At 43.3% G+C, this 22,094-nt stretch overlaps 1 protein-coding gene across 3 annotated transcripts in view; it reads right to left on the bottom strand.

The window, feature by feature from the left end:
- The window catches only part of GRIP1 (glutamate receptor interacting protein 1), a 473,319-nt gene that overhangs the window by 31,075 nt on the left and 420,150 nt on the right, over positions 1-22,094 (bottom strand). For all 3 annotated transcript variants that reach the window (XM_055579837.1, XM_055579830.1, XM_055579839.1), the window contains 3 exons: positions 21,011-21,150; positions 20,651-20,842; positions 508-664 (listed from right to left, as the gene is read on the bottom strand). In XM_055579837.1, coding sequence (XP_055435812.1) covers positions 508-664; positions 20,651-20,842; positions 21,011-21,150 — 489 coding nt within the window. The remainder of the gene's footprint in view (positions 1-507; positions 665-20,650; positions 20,843-21,010; positions 21,151-22,094) is intronic.

Raw genomic sequence — 22,094 nt, forward strand, 5'->3', positions numbered from 1 at the left:
CTGAGATCTGAGTTTGATCCCTTAGTCGGGAAGATCCCCTGGAGAAGGAAATGGCAACCCACTCCAGTATTCTTGCCTGGAGAATCCCATGGACAGAAGAGCCTGGCAGGCTACAGTCCATGGGGTCGCAAAGAGTCGGATACAACTGAGCGACTAACACACACAAACACACACACACGCACACACACACACACACAGTGTGAAACCACCTTCTAAGTGAAAGCAGAGGGAACCAGTCACAGAGTGAGGGCATGGTTTACAGAAGCAGATTTTCCCCATGTGCTACTGTTGTTCTCATTTGGGGAAACGTGTGTGTGGTAGAGCCCAGATTCCTGCTGGGCAGGCTCAAGTCTTTGAATCAGCCATGGGGCCAGCATGGACGGTGACAGTGGCTTCATGAACCCTTCCAACGTGAGCAGGAGGTGCCACAGGAAGTACAGAAGTCCACATCCGGCCCAAATGACCCGGAAGCAGTTGGGACAGGGCAGCACTTGGTGAAAACCTTACCCACTGACGGTGGACCGGTCCCACTCTTCGTTACTTAGTCCCACATCTGGGTAAGTCTGGCTTCGAGGCTTAGTGACTGGGGACAAGCTGCCTCTTGGTTTGGGACTTCTCCAGTCATAGGTGTTGAAGTTGTAGCCTGAGGCCTGAAAGCCAGTGCCTGCAACGAAAACAAGGCATTGGTTATCTAGTAACTTGTCTTTTTTCTGTAGTTTCCATTTGTTTATTCAAGGGGTCTGACTTTAACTGAATTTGGGATCATTAAGGCCATCAAGACAACACTTAATTCTTACATTAAAGACACACTCATGTCTAATCCCAATTGATTATATGCAGGGCTCCTGCCCTCCCCTGTCCAGCTGAGAAATCTGTTAGGAGGGGGAATATATCAAAACCTGTATCCAGCCCTTTCTAGAGCAAGCTCCAGGAGGTCAGAACCCTGACTTGCCTTCCCAGATACCCTGTGTCCACCTGCAGGGTGCAAGAGGGCTTCTTACCCAAGTCTGTCTTTCTGGGAGTAGAATCTGCCACCAGAGGTGGGTCCTAGGTCCAAGGAGTCGCCAAGGGGTGCTGGTTGCAGGGTGTGGACCGAGCACAGAAAAACTGGCTGGGGCCCACAGATGTTAGGCATGGGGCTGAGGAGTACTTCATCTGCACTGTTAGTAGAGGGGTCGATTAACTACAGCAACAGCAATGATACTAAACCCAGAGCAGGCGTTAACTATGCACCCAGAGCTTCATTAAGTCCTTTACTTGGGGCTTCCCTGGTGGCTCAGTGGTAAAGAATCCGCCTGCCAATGCAGGAGACATGGGTTCGATCCCTGATCTGGGAAGATCCCACATGCCATGGTGCAACTGATCTCATGTGCCGTAACTATTGTGCTTTGCCCTAGAGCCCGTGCTCTGCAACAAGAGCAGCTACGTAACTATTGTGCTTTGCCCTAGGGCCCGTGCTCTGCAGCAAGAGCAGCTACCACAATGAGAAGCCTGTGCACCACAGCTGGAGTGTAGCCCCTATTTTGCCATAACTAGAGAAAAGCCTGCACAGCAATGAAAATCCAGCACAGCCAAAAATAAATAAACAAAATGATTAAAAGTCCTCCATTTGTATCACCTTATTGATTCTGCATAATTATCTTTGAAGGTAGGTAGTTATTTTCATTTGAGGACCTAGTTGGTACTTGCAAACCTTCCCGGGGGTTCCAGTCCTAATTTTAGGAGAATCAGATCCTCCCATTCCACAGGCAGGTCTTCCTAAAACGACCTCACTGAGAAAGCTCCGGGGGGAGAAGGGGGATGTCTAAGATCAGTCAAGGCTCCCTTCTCACTTCCTAATTCACAATTGTTTTCCTGCCCCTTTACAAATGAGAGGCATATTTCTCATCCATATCAAATCTTTGAACAAGCTTGACCCTGGGATATAAAAGCTCCCAGCCATCAGTCGAGAGATAGATAATTAGGGAAAGGCTCGGTCCTGAGGGAAGGTCTTGGAGCGGAGTCTTATTTCAACTAGGCACCAACTCAGTGCAAAGCTTTTAACCCCTCTCATCCATCTAAGTTGGACTGTGAAGAAGGCTGAGCGCCGAAGAATTGATGCCTTTGAACTGTGGTGTTGGAGAAGACTCTTGAGAGTCCCTTGGACTGCAAGGAGATCCAACCAGTCCATTCTGAAGGAGATCAGCCCTGGGATTTCTTTGGAAGGAATGATGCTAAAGCTGAAACTCCAGTACTTTGGCCACCTCAGGCGAAGAGTTAACTCATTGGAAAAGACTCTGATGCTGGGAGGGATTGGGGGCAGGAGGAGAAGGGGACGACAGAGGATGAGATGGCTGGATGGCATCACTGACTCGATGGACGTGAGTCTGAGTGAACTCCGGGAGTTGGTGATGGACAGGGAGGCCTGGCGTGCTGTGATTCATGGGGTCGCAAAGAGTCGGACACGACTGAGCAACTGAACTGAACTGAATTGAACTGATCCATCTATCTCCCTGCGTCTCAGAATTAGAATTCAGGACAGTTGTCAGGGTAAGGAGGTGCGCACATTCTGATGTTTATTTGACCTGCAAAACAAAGACTGACTTCCTTTCTGAAGGGACTTAAGTCTGATTAGCTTGATGAGAAAGTGAGGAATGGTTTTGACAATCAGGTTATATAATAGACAATTTCCCACAAATTTGAGCTAAATCTGTGACTTCATATTTTGACAAGAATATATTTAAAGCATATTTACCACAGACTAGAAATCACGTTTTTTTTGTACGTATCGTAATTTGGGGAGGGAAAAGTTAGGATGACAACCTTTAGGTGTGAGGTAGGGTCTGCTGTAACCACGATACATGACTTCAGACATCACATCAGGTTGTGACTCATTACGGGCGTGTTTGCTTACGTGTGTGTGTGCTCTGTGTTCAGTCACTGAGTCATGTCTGACTCTTTGTGACCCCATGGACTGTAGCCTGCCAGGCTCCTCTGTCCATGGGATTTTCCAGAAAAGAATACTGGAGTGGGTTGCCGTTTCCTCCTCCAGGGGATCTTCCTGACCCAGGGATTGAACTCGCGTCTCCCGTGTTTCCTGCACTGGCAGGTGGATTCTTTACCACTGAGCCTCCTGGGAAGCCCACATGTGTGTACCGGGTTGCAATATAATACTTATTTCTTACTGTGCTTAAAACACATCATCTAGCAAACAGGCCTAGAGCCACAATTTCACATTCATTTAAATGGCCCAACAACATAAGATGACTATCTCCATGCCATTCCTTTGCTTCGTCTCCCCCCTTCACTTTCCCTCTACTGGTTTAGTACTATAATGCCATCCTTACTATTAGTTAGAGCCCAGAGAAAGCGGGACGTCCAAGGATAATGTTTTTTAATCAAGAGGATTTAACCTCCACCATACAGGAAAGCCCACAGCCGCATCATGGAAATACCTGATGCATCTCCTGTTTTAGGAAACCAAGCATCAGAAGTCCTCAGCGCAGAGGCAATATTTACAGTTCCATATCTCATTTTCTTTCCTGGGTAACTGCAAGTGTGGCTAGACATTTAGGGAGAAGTTTTGCATGATGAATGTTCAGTTTTCTGTCCAAAGTGTTGAATTACGGGAACCCTTGAGTCTCTTCTTAAAGAGGAGTGATGGGGCAACACTACATTTCACCTGGCTCCCTCTGCCAGGCTATCCATCTTCTGAAGCAAATAAGTGAAAGAAAGAAAGTGAAGTCGCTCAGTCGTGTCCGACTCTTTGCGACCCCGTGGACTGTAGCCTACCAGGCTCCTCCGTCCATGGGATTCTCCAGGCAAGAATACTGGAGTGGGTTGCCACTTCCTTCTCCAGGGGATCTTCCCGACCCAGGGATCGAACCCGGGTCTCCCGCATTGGAGGCAGACACTTTAACCTCTGAGCCACCAGGGAAGCAAATAAACTGATGCCCAAATATGTGACATCTCTTAAAAAGAGTTAGGGGAAGTAAGTCCACACCTCACTTCCCCTGAAGGCTTTAAATTTGCTAAGAGCAAAATGCTAAATGGTGATGTCCTCCCAGGGGCATCCTTTTCTGACAGGCATTAACCCATATGACGATTCAATTCCCAAGGGAAATTCCAACATGTTTTAAACTGAGCAGATTAACTTTATGATTTTTCTTCCAATTGATGTTAAGTAGTTCTTGGTGATTTGAGCAAGACTGTAAGGATGGGCTTGAGCAGATATGAAGCATCAATACTAGGAAAATGCCCCTCCCTACAAAAAGCCATGTCTGTGTATATCAAAGAAGACTTGTCTTTGGACAAGTCTTCTTTGATTATCTAAAGGACTATCATGTTACAACAAAGCAGGGCATGAAAAGGGGATATACAATTCAAATATTTGGGGCTTAGGTATAAACTTAGAAGACCTGGTCTTGTCCATGCTATGCTAGCACAGAGAATGAAGTAAGAAAAACCCAGGTTTAAATCCCAGCTTTTCCACTTGCTTGCTCTGCAGTCTTGGCCAATTCGCCTCCATTTAAAACATGGATAGTGACACATGCTTCACCAGGTTGATATGAAAAATGAGGAGAATAATACACATAAACACTCATGGACATGCCTGGAACACAATGAGGTTTTAATGAAACCTCATTTAATGTCCATTACTTTTATTATTTACTAAACAACTCAATTTGTCAAGATCTCAGTCTCATTATAAAACAGGGAAAGAAGGAAATCAGCATTTCTGACTTAGTAAATGTTCCAGGGGCTTCCCAGGTAGCGCTAGGGGTAAAGAACTCGCCTGCTAACGCAGGAGACATAAGAGATGTGGGTTTGATCCCTGGGTCAGGAAGATCCCCTGGAGGCAGACATGGTAACCCACTCCAGTATTCTTGCCTGGAGAATCCCATGGACAGGGGAGCTTGGCGGGCTACAGTCCATGGGAATGCAAAGAGTTGGACATGACTGGAGTGACTTAGTCAGCATGCATGCACCAGCACCTCTAAGGCTTGTCAGGTACTGCAGGAGGAGCTGAAATGCAAAGATAATAAAACCAGGTTCTTGTCTTCAAAAAAATGCAGTTTAGTACAGCTTTGGGAGAAAGAGGAAGAGAAACAGGCAGAGACAGGAAGTGAGAGTTCTATTAGCATGTGAGAAGTGTTACTCCTTCCATCTGAACACACTAATAGAAAAGAACAGAGATCTGTCTGGGGATCAGAAAGCAGGTCATGAAGGGGGCCAATGGAACGCGACATATGAGCTGGGACTTAAGAGGCTAAGCGGGCATTCACGAGTGGAAGCACAGGGGAAGCTGAGCAGGAGGAGGAGCAGAGCAGGAGAACTGAAGAGGTGCCCTCACAGTAAACCTCGCTGCCTAGCCTGATGGTCCGCCAGAGGGTGCCTGCTTCACTCTCAAGGCGTGAGCAGTAGTCCAGGGATCTTCTGGTCCCTCTAACCATCTGTACTTATTCCTCCCCAGAGGATGAGCATCGATTTACCCAATTGGCTCAGCTCTGGAAAAGAGCCCTGGGAATGTAACCCTGGGCCCTTTCCGGCTCTCCTCGGACTCCTTCTCTCCCACTGCTGTAGCAGCATGAGGTAAGCCAGCCTGAGTTCCACTCCTGAGGCTCACTGAGCTCAAAGGTGGCAGGAGGCCAAGACTGCAGCTATGGCTGTGGCAGACTACTAGTTACCTATCAAACAGCCACTGTTCTTTTCATCTTTTCACCAGTTCTGAGGGTGCATATTTTGGCGGTGCTCAGGGAAAGACTTATTTCCTAGCCTCTCTTGAAGTTAAGTGTAATTGAACTATGTAAAAAGTTCTGGCCAATGACATGTAAATGAAACTTCCGGAAGGACTCCTTACAACTCTCTTTTCTGCTGCCCGGAATGTAGATGGAATGTAGAAGAAACAGCTGCAGCCCCAACAACTATCTTGGGCCATGGAGTGAACCCAAGGATGGAAAACAAGTGCTACGCATATTAGAGAAGAAATACTTAAGAGCATGGGTCCTTCATGACACTGTGGAGTTATATACTAGCTCTGAAATGCCTATTTCTTTGTGATTTAAGTTACTCTGATATCAAGGTTTTTAGTTCTATTCAACTAAGTCAAATCCAACCGACAAGCTGGGGTTACAGTTTGCTTCATATATCTGAAAAGTGAAAGTGTTAGTCAATCAGTTGTGTCCAACTCTTTGTGACCCCTCTTGTCCATGGGATTTCCCAGGCAAGAATATAGGAGTGGGTCGTCATTCCTGTCTCAAGGGGATCTTCCCGACCAAGGGATTGAACCTAGGTCTCCTGCATTGCAAGCAGATTCTTTACTGTCTGAGTCACCAGGGAAGCCCTCGTAGATCTGACTTCCCACTTATTAAAGTCCCAACATCAGACTTGGGGTGGGATAGAGAAATAAGAATCCTGAGTCTGGCTGTACATTCAATCCAGCTTTTCTAACAACTCCCGAGTCTGCCAAAAAATAAAAAGTAAAAAGTTGATATTTTAATCCACTGCTGACTCCAGTTTCTATTTCCCAACAGATTTAGAACTGATTAAGGCAGGGATTGTTTAACATTGAAACATCTAGTGCTGTCAAGGTACTAAAATCCAAAGCTTGCTTAGAGAAGAGTGAAAAACTCAAGATGCAGAGTACAAGATACTGCCAGGGACTATCAGGAGATGAAATCCATAAAACAGTTGGGGACTAGAATGAAAATAACTTGGTGTTTTAAACTAAGGATTTTTGGCATCATCTAAAACAGGGAATCATCAAAAGAGGTTTTTTGGTTTTTTTTTTTTGTTTCTTTGCTTTTAGAGAGTGGCATTGTTTGAGCAGTGGCTGCGTGGGCACAGGAGGGCCGAGAGGAGATATTCCACATTCAAGGTCAGGAGGGGTGGCGGTGAGGAGATACCCCTTGTCCAAGGTAAGGAGCAGCAGCTGTGCTTTGCTGGAGCAGCTGTGAAGAGATACCCCACGTCCAAGGTAAGAGAAACCCAAGTAAGACGGTAGGTGTTGCGAGAGGGCATCAGAGGGCAGACACACTGAAACCATAATCACGGAAAACTAGCCAATCTAATCACACTAGGACCACAGCCTTGTCTAACTCAATGAAACTAAGCCATGCCGAGTGGGGCCACCCAAGACGGGCAGGTCATGGTGGAGAGGTCTGACAGAATGTGGTTCACTGGAGAAGGGAATGGCAAACCACTTCACTATTCTTGCCTTGAGAACCCCATGAACAGTGTGAAAAGCCAAACTGATAGGATACTGAAAGAGAAACCCCCCAGGTCGGTCGGTGCCCAATATGCTACTGGAGATCAGTGAAGAAATAACTCCAGAAAGAATGAAGGGATGGAGCCAAAGCAAAAACAATACCCAGTTGTGGATGTGACTAGTGATAGCAGCAAGGTCCGATGCTGTAAAGAGCAATATTGCATAGGAACCTGGAATGTTAGGTTCATAAATCAAGGCAAATTGGAAGTGGTCAAACAGGAGATGGCAAGAGTGAACGTCGACATTCTAGGAATCAGCGAACTAAAATGGACTGGAATGGGTGAATTTAACTCAGATGACCATTATAGCTACCACTGTGGGCAGGAATCCCTTAGAAGAAATGGAGTAGCCATCATGGTCAACAAAAGAGTCCGAAATGCAGTACTTGGATGCAATCTCAAAAACGGCAGAATGATCTCTGTTCATTCCCAAGGCAAACCATTCAATATCACAGTAATCCAAGTCTATGCCCCAACCAGTAACACTGAAGAAGCTGAAGTTGAATGGTTCTATGAAGACCTACAAGACCTTTTAGAACTAACACCCAAAAAAGATGTCCTTTTCATTATAGGGGACTGGAATGCAAAAGTAGGAAGTCAAGAAACACCTGGAGTAACAGGCAGATTTGGCCTTGGAATATGCAATGAAGCAGGGCAAAGGCTAATAGAGTTTTGCCACGAGAACGCTCTGGTCATAGCAAACACCCTCTTCCAACAACACAAGAGAAGACTCTACACATGGACATCACCAGATGGTCAACACCGAAATCAGATTGATTATATTCTTTGCAGCCAAAGATGGAGAAGCTCTACACAGTCACCAAAAACAAGACCAGGAGCTGACTGTGGCTCAGATCATGAACTCCTTATGCCAAATTCAGACTTAAAGAAAGTAGGGAAAACCACCAGACCATTCAGGTATGACCTAAATCAAATCTGTTATGATTATACAGTGGAAGTGAGAAATAGATTTAAGGGACTAGATCTGATAGATAGAGTGCCTGATGAACTATGGACGGAGGTTTGTGACATCATACAGGAGACAGGGATCAAGACCATCCCCATGGAAAAGAAATGCAAAAAAGCAAAATGACTGTCTGGGGAGGTCTTACAAATAGCTGTGAAAAGAAGAGAAGTGAAAAGCAAAGGAGAAAAGGAAAGATATATCCATTTGAATGCAGAGTTCCAAAGAATAGCAAGGAGAGATAAGAAAGCCTTCCTCAGCGATCAATGCAAAGAAATAGAGGACAACAACAGAATGGGAAAGACTAGAGATCTCTTCAAGAATATTAGAGATACCAAGGGAACATTTCATGCAAAGATGGGCTCGATAAAGGACAGAAATGGTATGGACCTAACAAAAGCAGAAGATATTAAGAAGAGGTGGCAAGAATACAGAGAAGAACTGTACAAAAAAGATCTTCATGATCAAGATAATCAAGATGGTGTGATCACTGCCTAGAGCCAGACATCCTGGAATGTGAAGGCAAGTGGGCCTTAGAAAGCATCACTACGAACAAAGCTAGTGGAGGTGATGGAATTCCAGTTGAGCTATTCCAAATCCTGAAAGATGATGCTGTGAAAGTGCTGCACTCAATATGCCAGCAAATTTGGAAAACTCAGCAGTGGCCACAGGACTGGAAAAGGTCAGTTTTCATTCCAATCCCAAAGAAAGGCAATGCCAAAGAATGCTCAAACTACCGCACAATTGCACTCATCTCACACGCTAGTAAAGTAATGCTCAAAATTCTCTAAGCCAGGCTTCAGCAATACGTGAACCGTGAACTTCCAGATGTTGAAGCTGGTTTTAGAAAAGGCAGAGGAACCAGAGATCAAATTGCCAACATCCGCTGGATCATGGAAAAAGCAAGAGAGTTCCAGAAAAACATCTATTTCTGCCTTATTGACTATGCCAAAGCCTTTGACTGTGTGGATCACAATAAACTGTGGAAAATTCGGAAAGAGATGGGAATACCAGACCACCTGACCTGCCTCTTGAGAAACCTATATGCAGGTCAGGAAGCAACAGTTAGAACTGGACATGGAACAACAGACTGGTTCCAAATAGGAAAAGGAGTACGTCAAGTCTGTATATTGTCACCCGGCTTATTTAACTTATATGCAGAGTACATCATGAGAAATGCTGGCCTGGAAGAAGCACAAGCTGGAATCAAGATTGCTGGGAGAAATCTCAATAACCTCAGATATGCAGATGACACCACCCTTATGGCAGAAAGTGAAGAGGAACTCAAAAGCCTCTTGATGAAAGTGAAAGAGGAGAGTGAAAAAGTTGGCTTAAAGCTCAACATTCAGAAAATGAAGATCATGGCATCTGGTCCCATCACTTCATGGGAAATAGATGGGGAAACAGTGGCAACAGTGTCAGACTTTTATTTTTGGGGGCTCCAAAATCACAGTATATGGTGATTGCAGCCACGAAATTAAGAGACGCTTACTCCTTGGAAGGAAAGTTATGACCAACCTAGATAGCATATTCAAAACATTACTTTGCCAACAAAGGTCCGTCTAGTCAAGGCTATGGTTTTTCCAGTGGTCATGCATGGATGTGAAAATTGGACTGTGAAGAAAGCTGAGCACCGAAGAATTGACGCTTTTGAACTGTGGTGTTGGAGAAGACTCTTGAGAGTCCCTTGGACTGCAAGGAGATCCAACCAGTCCATTCTAAAGGAGATCAGTCCTGGGTGTTCTTTGGAAGGAATGATGCTAAAGCTGAAACTCCAGTACTTTGGCCACCTCATGCGAAGAGTAGACTCATTGGAAAAGACTCTGATGCTGGAAGGGATTGGGGGCAGGAGGAGAAGGGGATGACAGAGGATGAGATGGCTGGATGGCATCACCGACTCGATGGACGTAAGTTTGAGTGAACCCCAGGAGTTGGTGATGGACAGGGAGGCCTGGCGTGCTGCAATTCATGGGGTCGTAAAGAGTTGGACACAACTGAGCAACTGAACTAACTGAACTGATTGTCTTAGTTTCTCTAAAGCTCACTGATAGTAATACAGAATGGTAAGATGCTCAAAATAAGATGATCGAGGAAATAACTGTTTCAAGCCTGATGAAGGCTTTATAACAAAGGCAATATCAGTGAATGGAGAGATGAATGAAGCAAAGCAGCTCCCGATGGTTCTTGGCGCACCCCTCCCTGCCACCCCCATGTCCTCTGCCTGTCTTTTGTCTGTGGAAAACTGTAGTCAAAGAATAAGTTTAATCAGAGAAATAAGAACATGCAGAAACAAAGGAAAACAGTAAAAAGAGACCAAACAATAATAATGTAGTCATTAAGCATCAATCCTTTGGCCCTCATTCTTCTTTATGGTCCAACTCTCATATCCGTACATGATTACTGGATTTGAACTTTGGTGCTGGAGAGGACTCTTGAGCGTCTCTTGGACAGTGAGCAGATCAAATTAGTCAATACTAAAGGAAATCAACCCTGAATATTCCTTGGAAGGACTGCTGCTGCAGTTGAAGCTCCAATACTTTGGCCACCTGACACAAAGCCAACTCACTGGAAAAGACCCTGATGTTGGGAAAGACTGAAGGCAAGAGAAGGGGACAGCAGAGGAGGAAATGGTTGGATGGCTGACTCAATAGACATGAGCTTGAGCAAACTCCGGGAGACAGTGAAGGATAGGAAAGCCTGGCATGTTGCAGTCCACAGGGTCGCAAAGAGCCAGATGTGACTAACATTAACAACATTAAGCATAGTCAAGGACCTTTAGTTCCTTATCAAGGGCTATAGATAATAATCTGAGCCATATCCTGTGAGCTGTCTTATAGATACTGACACCCTCATCAGATGGAAGAAATTAACTACATGACGACCAGACTACACCCATGACATAAGATGCCGCAATTCTGAGAATTGGCCTCAAAGAAATGGAAATAATCTGACCCTGGAACTGAAGACTAACTACCTAAAACAACCAAGATGACGCTGGTCAGATGGCCGATGACCAATCTGAAGATGACAGTCAGAGCTGACTGTGCCGCTTCTGCATGTAGCACCCTCCCTCTGCCTAAAAGTTCTGGTCCCAGTGGTTGTTAGTGGAGGGGAGTTGGCCTTTGGACAGATGTCCAACCTCACCCCCTCCAGTTGCCAGCATCTGACATAAAGCAAACTTTCCTTTCCACCAACCTGGCCTGTTTATTGGCTTTGAAGTGGCGAGCAGCTGGACCCCACATTTTTGATAACAGTAAGAGATGTTAAGATAGTAGAAAGCAGGAAGATGCCCGGGTCCTGATAACACTGTGGGGTTACCTGTCTTCCCACACTGTTACCAACAGTAGGAGAAAAATAACCCACTGTATCTTGTTTAGACACTGTCCTTGTGTTTTCTTTTCTATGTAAGTGAGTCTACTCCTTAACTGATGCAGGTAGATGATGACAGCATAATTTAAAATAGACAATATCTCGGGGAAATCGGGTTTGGGTAAAAGCAGGCTGGTTTCCATAGCTGAGAAGATGTTAATAGGCTCTGAGGAATATACCTTTACTCCAGATGCCAAACTTAAAAGCCATGACAAGAATAAAATAAATGAGGCAGCCCAGGCATCAGAAAAATCAATTGCCAGAAGTATAATTAGACTTTGTTTTTATTGAGTGATGATGTAAGCACATAAAATTAACAGGTATGATACTGCGAACTAGTTTTAAAATGCAAAATTGCTTAAAAATTGAAATATAGAAGTAATTAAGAATGTATTTCTTAAGTAATTATTCTTTTTATTTAGAACTGGAAACCGTTTTCATTTTTCTTTTTTTCCCCTCCTCTTCCTTTTGCCCTTCCTTCTTTCTTTCTTTCACATCTAGATTTCAGTATCTGGTCTTATACTTTGTATCATAATACGAAGGATGTTATAGACTGAATTGTGTCCCCCCAGCTCATAAGTTGACCCCCTCAGTTCAGTTCAGTCACTCAGTCATGTCCGACTCTTTGCAACCCTATGAATCGCAGCACGCCAGGCCTCCCTGTCTATCACCAACTCCTGGAGTTCACTCAGACTCACGTCCATCGAGTCAGTGATGCCATCCAGCCATCTCATCCTCTGTCATCCCCTTCTCCTCCTACCCCCAATCCCTCCCAGCATCAGAGTCTTTTCCAATGAGTCAACTCTTCGCATGAGGTGGCCAAAGTACTGGAGTTTCAGCTTCAGCATCATTCCCTGTAAAGAAATCCCAGGACTGATCTCCTTCAGAATGGACTGGTTGGATCTCCTTGCAGTCCAAGGGACTCTCAAGAGTCTTCTCCAATACCACCGTTCAAAAGCGTCAATTCTTCAGTGCTCAGCTTTCTTCACAGTCCAACTATCACATCCATACATGACCACTGGAAAAACCATAGCCTTGAGTAGACAGACCTTGCCCTAATGGGACTTTATTTGGAAATTGGGCCTTTAAAGTGGCAAGTAAGGTTAAATGAGATCCTGAGGGTGGGACCATGGTCCCACGGGATGAGTGTCCTTATGAGGAGGAAATGTGGACACACGCAGGAATGCACGTACACAGAGGAAAGGCCATGTGAGGACTCAATGAGAAGGTGGCCATCTGCAGACCAAGGACAGAGGGGCCCCAGGAGACAGCAAACCTGCCAACACCTGATCAAGGACTTCTAGCCACCCAGACAATAAAAAAATGAATTTCTGTTGCTTAAGCCACCAGTATGTGGTGCTTTATTACAGCAGCCCAAGCAAACTAACACGAGGTATACAATTCAGTTTGGGCAGCAGTCCCCAATCTTTTTGGCACCAAGGACCAGTTTCCTGGAAGACAGTTTTTCCATGGATGGGGTGGGGGCAGGGATGGTTTCCTGATGATTCAAGCACATTATATTTAGTGTGCACTTTATTTCTATTATTATTATATTAGCTCCACCTCAGATCATTAGGCATTAGATCCTGGAGGTCAGGGACCCCTGATGGTCTAGCAGATAAGACTCCATGCTTTCACTACAGAGGGCACGGGTTTGATCCCTGGTCAGGGAACCAAGATCTTGCATGCCTTGAGATGTGGCCAAAAGAAAAAAAAAAATCAGTCTAGATTTTTTTTCATTAAGAGTTTAATTTTAGGTGTTTAATTTTAGTGTTTTAAGAGTTTAATTTTATTCACTTGCATGATGAAAAATAGGTCTTCACAAATGTAGGTACTTTTGAATGCTGACGGAATTTTGGTATAATAGTTTTTATTTTTAGTGCACCTACACCTCAGAGAAATTTGTAAAGTTTGGGTACTCCAATATTACACAACTTTGTTTTTAATACAATACTGTGCAGATAAATATCTTCCATTTGTAGCTATTAATTCACATTCCTATTAATTTAGAAAAGTGAACTAAGCAATGTTGGTTCTTATTCATAAAGTTTAAAATCAGAAAATGGTTTTGAGGATCAGTCTTCAACTCTACAATTTTGTGATTGTAGCTCCTGCCATTAATTTGATTTTTGGAAGCCAATTTTAGCATAGGAGAGTGAGCCAGATAATTTCCTGCCAAATTTATTTCCTACAGCCCCAATTTTGTTAAAAATGAGAAAATCAAATCATACATTTGTGTAACTATTTGAAATTGCACTTGCCAAGAAATGTTCCAAGTGTTTAGACGAAACTGGAGTGAACTCTGGCTCACTCTCCAATGCTAGAAAGGCAGAGCAAAAATAGTTCTACCTTCTCTTAGACATCACCCCAAAACAAAAATGGATGGCAAATAACAGAATGCAAACTCTATCTTCAGCAAACCTAGAATAGTGAACCATAATGCATAGGGAAACTTAACTAAGTTCAGTGAAAGGCAAATGAGCAGTGGTGTCAAGAAGCCAAGAGGAGACATCTCTGACCAGAAACTTTTTTTTTTTTTGGCCACACTACACACAGCATGTGGGATCTTACTTCTCAGACCAGGGACTGAACCCACAGTCCCTGCAGTGGAAGCACGGAGTCCTAACCACTATACTGCCAGGGAAGTCCCTGTTCAGAGATGTTGGAGAAAGTCCAGTCCTCCAAAGCACGGGCCCCGGCATGAGGCAAAACAATGTTTTGTTTGGAACACTAGAATGGTTGCAATAACTGGTGGGCAGAAAGTGCCCTAGAGCCCATTTGGCACCAAGGAAAAGCCAGCAAGGTGGGCTGAGAGTACCTCCAGACGAGCCACAGACTGGAGGAGGCAATCTGTTAGTGAGGCAGGGTGGCAGAAATTCTGCATTGTGGTTGGCCTGAAGGTGCTGCCCTCTGCTGGCAGAGAAAGAATGCACTCATCACAGGAACTGTGAACTGTGGGTAAATATTGCACCCTTCCAATTCATGAAGACCTTTATGCAGGAGACCTGGGTTCGATCCCTGGGTTGGGAAGATCCCCTGGAGAAGGGAAAGGCTATCCACTCCAGTATTATGGCCTGGAGAATTCCATGGACTCTACAGTCCATGGGCTTGCAAAGAGTCAGACACAAGTGAACGACTTTCACTTTCACTTTTCACTTTCAATTCATGAAGAAGTCACTGCATTTAAAGATAAGCAATAATTTAAAGGGAAATACTATAAGACGGTAAAGCGTCTGTCTAGAATGCAGGAGACCCGGGTTCGATTCCTGGGTCGGGAATATCTGCTGGAGAAGGAAATGGCAATCCACTCCAGTACTATTGCCTGGAAAATCCCATGGACAGAGGAGCCTGGTAGGCTACAGTCCACGGGGTTGCAAAGAGTCAGACACGACTGAGCGACTTCACTTACTTACTATAAGACATATACTAAGTTAATATTACAAAAAGAGAGAGGGAATAGAAAAACAAAGAAATAACAGATGAAGGATACTCATGAGAAAAAGGCTGTTATGGAGCAAATGATAAATATGACCAAATATTTTATCACAAAATTTAAAAAAATACATGTTTCTATAAAACAAGAGATGATAGACATGAGAGGTCAAGAAAAACTGGGCAAGGCAGAATCACTGAAGGAGATGAAACATGAGTTCATAGAGATAAGGAAACAAATGGAAAAGAAAGATGCCCCTGCTCTTCCCCCAGTGGAGAAAATCCTGCTGAGTTTCCTGCTCTGTGCTACTCTTTGTACCATTTTGTGTTCCCTAACTACATTCAAGGAAAGTCGGACTGTCTGACTGTACATGTTGGTGATTTTTTTCTGACAAATCACCTTCATCTTTGATGAAAACTATATGATAGTATAGAGACAGACGAATCATAAGCAGAACAAAATCTAAGAAGAACAGAAAAAGGTTAATCAAATTAAAAGCAAAGACTTATTTTTTAAAAAATCAGAGTGAAATTAAATAAATGCAAGAGCCAGTTCCTTGTACAAAAGAAAAGCTAAATAAAAATAAACCACTACCAATATAATCATGGGGGAAAAGAATAAAAGGACAAATACACTGGATACAGAACCATATTGGGAATATAATTATAGAAACCAAGAAAAAATGACAAGACCCAAATGAGATTATGTAATTATAAGCAAATACATTTGAAAAACTGGATGAAATGGAGTTGCTTTCTTTTTTCTGAGGGAATACAAATGATCAAAATGACCTCAAAAAGGATCCAGCAATCCCACTTCTGGGTATGTATCAGAAGGAAATAGAATCTGTATAGAACAGATGGCTTTACTCCTATGTCATTGGATTCTTATTGACAATAGCCAAGATATGGAAACAACCAAAGTGCCTGCCAATGAATGAATGGATAAAATGTGGGATATATGTATACATACAAGGGAAATTCCTTAGCCATGACAAAGAAGAAAATCCTGCCATTTGCGACAACATGGATGAACCTGGAGGAAATTATGCTAGTGAAATAAGCCAGAGAGAAAAAGACAAATACTATATGACCTCACTTATCTGTGAAATCTAAAAATAAAGCCAAACTCACAGAAACAGAGAGTAGAATGTGGTCGCCAGAGGTTGGAGGGTGGAAGAAATGGAGAGATATGGGTCTAAGGATGCAAATTTTCATTTATAAGATGGATAATTTCTGGGGATCAGAACTGGCATAGTGCTATATTGTATATGTGATGCAAAGAACATAAACCTTAAGCCTTCTCACCAAACACACACACACACACACATACATACGCACGGTAACTATGTGAGATGATAGATGTGGTAATCAACTTGGTGGTAATCATTTCACTATATACATGGATATCAAGTCATTGCATACCTTAAATACATATAATTTTGTCAATTACACCTCATTAAAGCTAAAAAAAAAATGAACTCAAATGAGAGAACTATCTAAAGAATATGTACAACAGGATAAGATTGCCTGACTTAAGAGTCAAGAAATACAGACATTACAAGTCTATCTAGGAGTATGACAGAGCCCAGGTACCACCTTTTTGTCAGTCTCCTCTTGTATTGATTGACCTTTGCAAATTCTAAGGAAAGCAATTATAGGCTTTTCTTAGAGTTTGAAGGAAGAATAAAGGGCTATAAGGGGCCCATAAACATAAGCTCTTGATAAGGCAGAAGGACATGAATATAAGGGTCAAGAGAATGGGGTGTGAAAGAAGCTGGTCCCCAGAGGTAGGTTAGAAGCAGTCTGCATCAGTAGAATTGAGAGTCATCCCACTGTGAGACTTCTTTAAACTCACTCCTTCTTTCTCCACCAGCTTTGATTACGTCATCCTTTTTCTCTTTCCATTAACTAAGTAAAAATTCACACTGTTGGTACTTGTTAACTGTCTGGTCCTTCAGCTGGGTAACCTCTTCCACAAGAATCAGGAACCTTGTATACCCATCATGTGCTGGCCTTCTATTATGCCAGTCATTACATATTTGCTGAATGAATGCATGCACCAAGCTTGACATTTTTGGACTAGACGCAGAGACCAATAAGAAAGGTGCCCACAGAGAAAAGAATTCCTGGCCTGTGGAGGAAGATGTGTGTGATGGAGGTACAATATCCTATTGGTAACAGGACAACTATTATAGACTTGAAGGTAAAAGTCTTCCTGAGATATGGTCTACCGAGAGGCTGCACAGACAGGATGGAGAGAGAATAGCTCACAATATGATATATTACGGGGGGAAAAGGTGATACCTTCTATACCTTCCTTTAAAAAGTCAATTTCACAAGCACTATCTGGAGAGATCAGGTTTAAGCTCAGCATCACAAGGAAAGGGGGAAAAGACAGACTTTGAGATCTTGGTAAACAACAAACTCAAGATGAGCAACAGACAGGGGACTTCCCTGGTGGTCCAGTGGTTAAGACTCTGCACTCCCAATGCAGGGGGCACAGCTTTGATCCCTGGGCAGGGAACTAAGATCCCACATGCTACAAGCGGTGGCCAAGAAAAAAATGAGTGACAGGAAGTGATCACCAGAATTCTTATGCTGAGGTAGACTGCGCTGATGGGTTCTACAGTCTCCAGGGATGAAGGTGACAGACTTGAGTTACTTGCGTGGCTCTGGACTGCCAGACCGTAGTATGACTTTCCTTTCTGAGCGCTACACTTGTACAGAGTTAAACTTGAACATCGTCACAAGAGAGGCTCCCAGGATGATAAAGATGTTCAAAAGTAAGTCATGTGAGGAACAGGGAAAGGAACCGGGGCTATTTTGCTCAGAGAAGGAAAAGTTCAAAAGAGGCACGAGGGCTGTCTTTGAGCAGTTGAGGGGCTGTCAAGCGGAGGAAGCTTTAGTTCGGATGACCTTGAGGGCAGAACTAGAACTAATAGGCCGAAGCTACATGCGGACACATTTCAGCTCAATACAAGTGAGAATGCAAGCCGTCAGCTCTTGGTACGGAGAGCTGGGAGAGCTGCCTTAGCAGTTAGGGAGCAACCTGTTGCTGCAGGCACTGAGGCCCATGTCGTGTGCCGGCGGGCAGCCAGGCTGGACGGGCCATCAAGGGCTGTACCGGCTGTGAGACCAGCCGACTTCAAAATCGCTCCCAACATCGAAATCCTGTGGTTTCAGCTTCCATGTTCCTTATGAGAATCACTTGAAATGAGTTACGTAAAAGTGCTTTATAAACTCTAAAGTGTTTTACAAATACAAGGTATTATTATTAATTTTTCATCATCTTGTAAGATGTCAGTTCTATTCCAATTGCCATTTTCTCTATAACTCTGTTCTCTCTCCTCAAACCTGTAATGATTTTTAATTTATAAATGCCAAATTTCTTATTATGATGACTACTATTCCCCATCTAGGATTTCAAATTTCCAAAATCCCTCATAAATAATAAATGGTTCTTCTTTTATAAATGAGGGAAAGGCCTTACTTTCCACATGCTAAACCTGGGCCTGATCTTATTGTGTATAAGTATAGAGTAGCTAAGTTCTCACACATCACTTGGGGGCAGAGCTCCTTATAATCAATAGCTCACTGAAATTTGTGCAACAAAAAGTTTCCACATTAGTAAATAAACAATAAACAAACACATTAATAAATAAACTTCAGTCTACACTGACAGAATTTGAGTTGGGTCCTTTATCCGGAGCGCCCTCTGGGATCTCATGAACTCACCGGGAATAATAATATCTGTTATTTGGTGGCATAGCTAACTTTTCACAAGGTATTTGGACTTGGAAAAATTACTTGCCAGATAAATGAAAGCCCCAATCCTCTTTTGGGTCTTCAAAATATTTTTTCCACCAAACTCCAATATCATCTCTAACAAGTAATGACTTGACAACTTTGAAATATCATTTCTTTTCTTTCTTCTCCACCCTTCAAAGGATTTAATAGAAAGTAACATAAGCAGAAGTGGGCTGAGAGGAAAAAACTAGAACCAGGAAGAGAGCAAACTGGATATAGATTCTCCTCAAAAGCAGTTACTGAATTTACAAAGCAACTCTCTCATCCACACATGTGTTCTCCAAACCATTTATCTATTTGATTCTTTGACTTAAGCCTAGAGCAGAAAAGGGATTCGGAGGCTGGAATTTATACAGAGCATTAGAGAGACGGTAAGGTCACAAAGAGTCGGACAGAACTGAATGATTAGCACACACACACACAAAGCTTAGATGAGAATAAATACAGAGAGTTTTTGACTCACTTATCTTTGGATACTAAGCATCACTGAGAAGGAAACATATTTTTAAAAGAAGCCTTTAGGGACTTCCCTGGTGGTCCAGTGGCTAAGGCTCTGGGCTCCCAACGCAAGTAGCAAGGGTTCAACCCCTGGTGAGGTAACTAGATCCCACATGCCGCAACTACAGATCCTGTGTGCCATAACTAAGACCCGGCACAGCCAAATAGATAAATAAATATTAAAAAAATAAATTAAATAAGTGTTTATATTCTGTCTTCTATCTAACACTTTTTGGTACTCAGAATCTGTTACCGAGGTTTAACTTTTCATACAGGTTACACTTCATCACATGAAGATGAGGTTTGTGAAGAAAAACTACTATATACTTTTGCATACTATGATTAGGGGTTCCCTCATGGCTCAGCTGGTAAAGAATCTGCCTGCAATGCAGGAGACCTGGGTTAATTCCCTGGGTTGGGAAGATTCCCCCTGAAAAGGAAATGGCAACCCACTCCAGTATTCTGGCCTGGAGAATCCCATGGACTGTATAGTCCATGGGGTTGCAAAGAGTTGGACATGACTGAGCAACTTTCACTTTTCATACTATGATTAACAGTATAGAAAACTCTAAGGATGAGTGTTGGAGGAAACCCCTACAAGTTGCTATGAAAAGTCAGGAAGAGGCAGGAATAAATGGGGTCACAAATCTTAGGCTCATCTCCTTGCATGCCTCCAGCATTCTCTATTCCACCTTTGTGCAGAGGTTGCTGAAAAAGTAAGACAATGCAGCTGGTCTTCATTGACCCAACATATCATGTGGTTTGCCTCATATTAATCTATGCTTGAAGAACAAGCCCTGGATCGAACACTTGGACAGCAGTAGATCTAACGGGGGTCTCCTAGTGTTGAATAGATGTTCATAACTGTTAAATGTTCATAGCATTAAAGAGGAGGAAATTCAAGGCCACAATATTCAATGTGTTTGCTATGTTTGCATTCATGTAGACACAGGGAGAAGGCAATGGCACCCCACTCCAGTACTGTTGCCTGGAAAATCCCATGGATGGAGGAGCCTGGTGGGCTGCAGTCCATGGGGTCGTGAAGAGTTGGACACGACTGAGCGACTTCACTTTCACTGTCCACTTGCATGCATTGGAGAAAGAAATGGCAACCCACTACAGTGTTCTTGCCTGGAGAATCCCATGGACGGAGAAGCCTGAAAGGCTGCAGTCCATGGGGTCGCACAGAGTCGGACACGACTGAAGCAACTTAGCAGCAGAAGTAGCAGCAGACACAAGTAAAATATTCTTTTCATGGAACAAAAGGTCGATCTTTGAGAAACATGAGCTTCACCAATGATAAATCTCCGGTTCCCCGTGGCTAGGACATACCTTGATTCCCATAGCTGCTTTCTATTCCAGAGCCATCCCATGAATCCACAGCACTGTCCACGCTGGGCACAGTGGAGGGGTATGTGTCGCTGAGTTTGCTTGGCTTCTGTGTGGGAGATGGGTCCTCCACATCTCCCAGGTCACTCAAGTGGCTGGCAACAGGGAATTTCTTGGGACTTGATGCTGATTGGGCTTTAAGGAAAAGAGCTTAAGTATCAGAGTAAATATAAATACAAAGATATGCCAACACCCCCTGGCTGAAGAGTCATTTCCCCAGAAATACACACGTAGATGTGTGCACATTCTTTTTGGGAAGGAAATGCACTGGAAATCCTTAATTGTGGCTCTTGATCCACTCACCATCTGTCTGCTTCTTAATTTTCAAGGTGACAGTCTCTCCTGCCATCTGTAACAAATGGATGGCTTCACTCAGAGGTTTCCCTTTTAAGCTGCTGCTGTTGATGGCTAGGATTCGGTCTCCTATGTGGATCGCACCAGTTCTGAAACACAAATAATAATAGGAAAGGTAGAAATAATCCCTGAATGTAAATTCCCTGACATACTTCATATATTCACAACAATAAAGACTTGGCAAGGGTCTCTCGAAGTCACTCCTTGCTGTCTCCTGGGCAATGTTATAAGATGACTGCCTTCCATTGTGAATTACTTTTCAGTTTCAAATAAAATAAAAAAAAGTTTTAATTAGTTTTTAAAAAGGACTTGTGTGCTTTTTAAATTCCAAGAAAGTGGAGTTAGCTGATAACACTCTGCAAAATCCCAAGGAAACAAACAATATTGGTCAATCAACATAGTGATATTTAGCACAGAGCAGTCCTTCTTTCTACAGACTTAGAAATGTTGAACACAATCAGTGTCCCAGCTTACTTGAAGCAAGGCTTAGACAAAAGACCCTGGTGGTGATTCCAAGGATTGAAAAGGTTGAACTCAGGAATCAATACATTTTTTTCTTTTTGTGGCCATGTCACGTGGCATGCAGGATCTTAGATCCCAGTTCGCAGGGATCGAAACTCTGCTCCCAGTAGTGGAAGTGCAGAATCCTAACCACTGAACTCCCAGAGAGGTCCCAGGAATCAATCTGTTTGATGCCAACTCTGTCACCTACCAGCCGTGTGACTTGGGCACTTAATTTTCACCTGTCTAGGTGTCAGTTTCCTCATCACTACAATGGAGAAAATCATCTCACAGAGAAGCTCTGAGGACTAAATAGGAAAACACATGTAAAGGGATTAACGTTCTGCTTGAAATGTGGAAAAATAAAATTAATTTACTGATCAACAGAGAAACCTTTAATGTTTTCCCTTCTCTTCCTCACCCAATTCTGAATTAGCAGACTGGAAGTTATAATTCTGATGTTCACCATATCTATCTTTGTTTGGAAGCACAGGTAGGGAAGGAACAGACTCACAGCAGTCAAACTCAGGAA

This window comes from Bubalus kerabau, chromosome 1 (assembly GCF_029407905.1).
Source record: "Bubalus kerabau isolate K-KA32 ecotype Philippines breed swamp buffalo chromosome 1, PCC_UOA_SB_1v2, whole genome shotgun sequence".
Taxonomy (NCBI): Eukaryota; Metazoa; Chordata; class Mammalia; order Artiodactyla; family Bovidae; genus Bubalus; species Bubalus kerabau.